We start from the raw sequence: 6,887 nt of genomic DNA on the forward strand, positions 1-6,887 counted from the left end.
GAACACAAACACGTCCACGACATTGTCTCTTATCTCCATCTTGGACATCTGCTTGCGTACAAGTAACACGAGACTGGTAGAAATAGCCTAAGCAATAATTGTTACAGCGCTATCACTTTGGACGATGGGCTGCATTCATATGCCCTCAAAATCGTTCAACAACCAGGGACCCATTCACTGCTGGGTCAACAGAGGCTAGCTATAGTTAAGGATTCGAGCCTGGTGAATCCTGTATGAACCCAGACCAAAGCACTCGCGAAGCGCCTGGTGAGTGCTTTACCACTGCACCACGGGGACTCGTTCCAGACACTTCCCGTCATTCCTATTATTACTATCCCAGACACTATATCCCACACATCTACTGCCTCAGACACTCCCACATTCCATTGCTACTGCCCACGACACTTCCCCGCACCCTTTTATGCTGTCTCTAGACACTGTCCGTCATCCTATTACATTGCTCCCCCCCGACACTTCCTCCCACTTCTTTAATGCCCCAGACACATCCCCTCACATTTTCACTGCCCCCAGACACATCCCCTCCATCTTCACTGCTCCCAGACACATCCCCTCACATCTTCACTGCCCCCAGACACATCCCCTCCATCTTCACTGCTCCCAGACACATCCCCTCACATCTTCACTGCCCCCAGACACATCCCCTCACATCTTCACTGCCCCCAGACACATCCCCTCCATCTTCACTGCCCTCAGAGACATCCCCTCCATCTTCACTGCCCCCCCAGACGCATCCCCTCACATCTTCACCGACCCCAAACACATTCCCTCACTTCTATACTTCATAAAAGACATTTTCAATAACAACTTTATTGATCCCAGAAATTGCTCATGGTTTTACTGTCATAAAGACTTCCCCTCACTCATTGCTGCGGTAAACTCCTTACTCCGTAACTGCTGCCATTGGACACTTACACTCACTTTATTATTTTACTTCTGCTAGGCAAAATTTGTTTAGTACCCTATAGATCAGGAAACCTGAACAGTACAATTGGATATCTCGGCCCATCCTCATGTTTTGGTAGTACTGTACTACCAAAGCCATAGTACTATCATACCATAGTACTACTAGTACTATGTTTTTGATAGTACTAATTTACTACCCCATCAATACCCCATGTATGTCATTCATCCATGTCACCTACCACCTCACCATTAGAGGATATAATCAGGTGCTAACACAAAAGAATTGGAATACTGAGAAAAAAAAATTGTACCACTTACGGGCTATTCATGCCCGTGCCACCTCTTGGGTGGCTTAATCTTTATCAATCAATCAATCAAAGAATCGGACATCTCCCGTCCACGAGGCTAACCATAGTCCGTGCTTCTTGCCCCGTTCCTGTACCAGGTAAGTTACGGGCTCACCATAGCTCGTGCTACTTGGAACTTGTTCCGAGTAGCTGAATCTATAACAACACAACAAAAGAATATATAGAGAGCACCGCTCCTGTGCCAGGTAAGTTATGGGCTCACCAGAGCCTATGCTACTTGGAAATTGATGTCTGGACCTGTGTCCGAACACCATAGTGCCTAGCGTCTTTACACCCTGTTACCTAGTGTCCGAACACCATGGTGCCTAGTGTCTTTACACCCTGTTACCTAGTGTCCGGACACAATGGACATATATATAACTGCATCCAGTTAGCTGCTTCCTCCAGCATACATAGTGCCTGTAATTATGGTTAATCCCCCCTCACTTGTAAGTATGTTGATAATTCTACTATGATTATGACCTTATATTAATTAATGGTACATGATTTCCTTAATATACTTTACATTTAAGTCATATATTATTATTATTGCTGGGCACATTAGAGGAAATACTAAATATCTGAGTTATTAGAGGAATTGCTCCATTCTGTAAATGCCTCTAACTTCCATTACTACCCACTGTGCAGTACAGTGGTACCTCGGAATGCGAGTGTCTTTTTATGCGAGTTTTTCGGAATACGAGCAGGATTTCCTCGGAAAATATGTCTCGGAAGGCGAGGGTTACCTCGGGACGCGAGTTTGTTGATACGCGTACAGGGCGACGTAGAGCGTGGTGGTTCGGCGATCGTCGCCCCTCCGCCCCTCAGTTTACCATTGTCTCGCGCCCAGTGACTACCCCACATCAATTCTTCACCCGGATTTTCAGTGTTTTGTTGGATTTTTGGTCATTTGACTATACAATTTGTTATTATATATCTCACCATGGGTCCCAAGAAAGCCAGTGGTAAGGATCAAGGCCAGAAAGCCCATGTGAGGATGACAATAGAGGAGAAACAAGAAATCGTTTGGAAGCATGAGAACGGTACAAGTGTTTTTGAACTTTGTAGGCAGTACAACAAAGCCACATCAACAATATGCACTATACTTAAGAAGAAAAATGAGATTATGGGTGCTAAAGTGGCAAAAGGAGTAAGAACAATAACGAAACAAAGACCACAAATACTTGAAGAAGTAGAAAAGTTGTTATTAATTTGGATACACGACAAGGAATTAAGGGGTGATAGTGTTTCGGAGGCCATTATTTGTGAGAAAGCCAGGGTATTGCACGATGACCTTCTAAAGAATACCCCTGCAACGAGTGATGCAGATACGAAAGAGTTTAAGGCAAGCAGGGGCTGGTTTGAAAAATTTAGAAGAAGTGGTATCCATAGTGTTACAAGGCATGGGGAGGCAGCCAGCTCAGACAAACCAGCCGCTGGACGATTTATTGAGGAATTTAAAGAGTTTGCAAAGGCTGAGGGATACCTACCGCAACAAGTGTTTAATTGTGACGAAACAGGACTGTTTTGGAAAAGAATGCCTAAGAGGACATACATTACCAAGGAGGAAAAATCCTTGCCCGGACACAAGCCTATGAAAGATAGGTTTACGCTTGTGCTGTGTTCAAATGCGAGTGGCGATTTGAAAATTAAACCCTTGCTAGTGTATCATTCTGAAAATCCAAGGGTTTTCAAACAGTATAAAGTGCAGAAAACCCATTTGTGTGTGATGTGGAAGGCTAATAAAAAAGCATGGGTGACTAGGCTTATTTTTTCGGAGTGGGTGAATGAAGTGGTGTGCCCTGCCATAGAAAAATATCTGCAGGAGAAACATTTGCCACTCAAAGCCATGCTTCTCCTCGACAATGCTCCTGCTCATGCTCCAGGCTTGGAAGATGATTTGTTGCCCAGATACAATAAATTCCTCACAGTTAAATTCCTTCCTCCTAACACCACTCCTCTAATTCAGCCTATGAACCAGAAAATCATAGCGAATTTTAAGAAACTTTATGAAAGGGCACTTTTTCGGAAATGTTTTGAAGTGACTGAAGCCACAAACCTCACCCTCAAAGAGTTCTGGAAACACCATTTTAACATTTGTAGTGCTTTAAAACTCGTTGACAAAGCCTGGCAAGATGTGACTCAAAGAACCCTGATCTCTGGCTGGAGAAAATTGTGGCCTGAATGTGTGAGACAACTAGACTTTGAGGGGTTTGAGCCTGTAAATGATGCTCCTATTGTTGAGGAAATTGTTACTCTAGGCCAGCAAATGGGCTTGGAATTGGATGGTGATGATGTGGAGGAGTTTGTGGAAGAACACAACGAAGAACTGACCACCGAAGAACTCCAAGCCCTTCAACAGGAACAGCAAGACAACGCAGCGGATGATTCTACAGTGGAGGAGGATGAGGCAGTAGCGAATGTCCCTTCTGCAGTAATTAAGAAGGTGTGTCAGATGTGGGAAGAGATTCAAACAATTGTTGAAAAGACTCACCCAGAGAAAGCTGTAGTAGGCCGTTGCCTTAATCATTTCAATGACAATGTGATGCCTTACTACAGAGACAGCTTGCGAAGAAGGAAAAAGCAAGCTTCCATGGACAGATTTGTGGTGAGGAAATCGAGCAGTGAGCCTCAACCAGGACCTAGTGGCACTCAGATAAAACGTGCCAGGGAGAGCACACCAGAAAGGTCCTCACTGCCTGTGATAATGGAAGCTGACTCCCCTTCCAAACAATAACTCCTCTCCTCCTCACCATCTTCCATATGCCTACAGCACTCAACAGCAAGGTAAGTAATAACTTGAACATAGTTTTGTAGGTTTATTTAGATGAATTAGGTATAAAAATTTAGTTTGATGTGGGGTTTTTAGGGTAGTCAGGAACGGATTAATTCATTTCCCATTATTTCTTATGGGGAAATTAGCTTCGGAATATGAGCCGTCTCCAGGAACGAATTAAACTCTTAAACTGAGGTATGCCTGTACTTCATTTAGTGCCCCAACATATTACCTGTCCTTACTCCCTATCCACTTCCCCCTGGGCACTCCCTAATAACCTTCAAGACATTTCCATAACTGCCCTTGTACACTTTCCTTTACTACCATTACCTGTACACCCCACTATTGACAGCTAAATGTACAAGTTAACTGGCAGAGAAGGTGAAATCTTGTGATTTATCAATATAATACTAATTAAAAGTAAGAATATTTCAGTATACAGTAGATTTAGGCCATTTTAAGCAAGTGCTGAGCACATAGCCCAGCTTCCACATTACAAATGGCTTAAGATTTAGTCTGTATTTTATTACATGTATATGAATTAAAGTAGGTAAGCTCTCTTATACCTTATAATTTGATACTACTCCCTTATAATTTTATTATTTTAATTAATAATAATTATAATAATAATTAATATAATTGATGTAATTAATGATTATTACCCTTTCTTCTGCTGGGTCATGAAGGAAGTTGGCTTCGGGAGAAAGGGGACTGTGATGATCTCTGCCTGGAACCTGTAGGTGCGGGACTCTGACATCCACCTCCTGGGGCTCGCCCAAACCAACCTCTGCTCCAGGAGACTGGGGTCGTTCTTGCCCTTGCTGGGACTGTTCTTCTCCGGTCCTGACCATGGTGGTCTCCAGGTTTGGAGTCCCTGTGCCTTCTTTTACCAACTTCGAAGTAAACGTCGGAGCTGGAGCCCCAAGGGCAGTTCATTGTTGCCTTTAACTTCATTCTGACAGTTTCTGCAATGGCGTTGGAACGGATCATATTGGCGTTTTCTGTTCCATTGGAGATCTAGTGGAGACCCTGGGACCTAGTGCCCAGACTAAGGCATCCTGGTGCCTAGTGTCTGGACACCCTGGTGTCTAGTGTTCGGAAACCATGGACCTAGTGTCCAGACATCATGGTGCCTAGCATCTGGACACCCTGTTACCTAGTGTTCGGAAACCATGGACCTAGTATCCGGACACCATGGACCTAATTCCGGACCCCTGGTGCCTAGTGTTCGGACTCCATGGACCTAGTGTCCAAACACCCTGGTGTCTAGTATCCGGACACCCTTGGTGTGAAGTGTCCAGACCCATGGTGCTTAGTGTCCAGACACCCTGGTGTCTAGTGTCCAGACACAATAGACCTAGTGTCCAGACATCATATACTTAGTGTCTGGACACTATGGACCAGGGTGTCCAGACATCATAGACCTAGTGTCCAGACACCATGGACCTAGTGGCACCAGGGTGTCCGGACTAGTGTCCAGACATCATGGATCTGGTGTCTGGAAATCCTGGTACTTAGTGTCTGGACACCTTAGTGCCTAGTGTCCGAACACCATGGACTTAGGGGCCTGTTACCCTGGTGCCTAGTGTCCGGACACCCTAGTACCTAGTGTCCGGACACCATGGACCTAGCATCTGGACATCCTGGTGCCTAGTGTCTGAACACACTAGATTTAATGTCCGGAGACCGTGGTGTCAATTTGTGGACACCCTGGCACTGGTGTTTGGAAAAATTAAGTAACTGTAAGAGGGGTAGGAAGGGGGAGCGGAAGGGAGGAGGAGGAAGGAATAGAAAAGAGGTGCAGGAGAGGAGTCCAATGAGTGAACAAGGATTGGATCAAGGTCAAATATGCTAAGTGAAGTTACTAGCATCAGAAGTCAGTAAAAAAAAAAAGTGACTTAATAGGTGTAGGGTTGCAGCTTAACCATGTTGGAATCGGACAAAACACTCAAGTGGTGATGTTGGTAACTTGGAGTTTGCTTCTCACCCTGGTGACTTCACTGGACAGCATGAAATTCCAACTCATCATCGAGGATAAAGATTATTGTGTCACATTATTCATGCCCGGTATTATTGAATTTATTAATGCGAATGAATGACAAACCTTGGCTAACAAAGAGTGGTTCTCAATTGCTTTATGGTGAAGGGAATTGCCTATGTGAGGGGGGGAAATGTACCACATTCAAGCTAATTTGACAAAGAACAAAAACAGTTACTTGGTGTTGGAGTTTAATCCACATAATTAATTAGTGGTTAAGCACAAGGTGTCAAGCCCACTGACAGTTCAAGCTAATGTCAAGTGAAGACTAGACAGATGATAGCGAGGAAAGCCAACATTCCAAAGAGCAGGTAATGTGTTTCTGACTGCTAATAACTCACTCAATCTAGAAGCTAATAGAAGAATTTTGGCAATGACTGATTAAGGTGTTAAATCTCTCATTTCAGGGTATCACTGTAAAAATAGGGCTGTAATTCCTACATGGTTCAATTGATATGATGTAAATACTTTTAAATCAATACCGAGTCAGTTCTTTAACCTCATGGATATGGTTTCACTTAAAAATTCAATATGTTGGAGTACAGAACCAAAACAATGTTGTGTAGCTGTTCAAATACTTATGGACTGCACTGTATATGCAATTATTTTTTTTACATTTAATGTGTTAGCATACTCATAAATAAATTATGTAAAGAAATATTCATGCATTCTTTTAATAAATAATTTTCATGTGCATGTGTGTTTATTCTGTTTCTGCATTAGTAAATTATACTAGAAAAATGGCCGTTTGCTTAATCCTTTACAGATAATATTCTTTACCTGGCTTAGATCCGGGGAGGGA

The 6,887-nt window shown here is 43.4% G+C and overlaps 1 protein-coding gene across 1 annotated transcript; it reads left to right on the forward strand.

Moving 5' to 3' along the window:
• Positions 1–2,087: 2,087 nt before the first annotated feature.
• On the forward strand, positions 2,088–6,826 carry LOC138364263 (tigger transposable element-derived protein 1-like). The gene is made up of 2 exons (XM_069323729.1): positions 2,088–4,058; positions 4,734–6,826. The coding sequence occupies exon 1, from the start codon at positions 2,215–2,217 to the stop codon at positions 4,006–4,008; it is 1,794 nt and encodes a 597-aa protein (XP_069179830.1). The 5' UTR covers positions 2,088–2,214; the 3' UTR covers positions 4,009–4,058; positions 4,734–6,826.
• The last annotated feature ends 61 nt before the right edge of the window (positions 6,827–6,887 follow it).

Source organism: Procambarus clarkii, chromosome 13, assembly GCF_040958095.1.
Source record: "Procambarus clarkii isolate CNS0578487 chromosome 13, FALCON_Pclarkii_2.0, whole genome shotgun sequence".
NCBI classification, from domain to species: Eukaryota; Metazoa; Arthropoda; class Malacostraca; order Decapoda; family Cambaridae; genus Procambarus; species Procambarus clarkii.

Coding starts and splice junctions, on each gene's coding strand:
- LOC138364263 (XM_069323729.1), top strand. CDS start 2,215: ATGGGTCCCAAGAAAGCCAGTGGTAAGGATCAAGGCCAGAAAGCCCAT.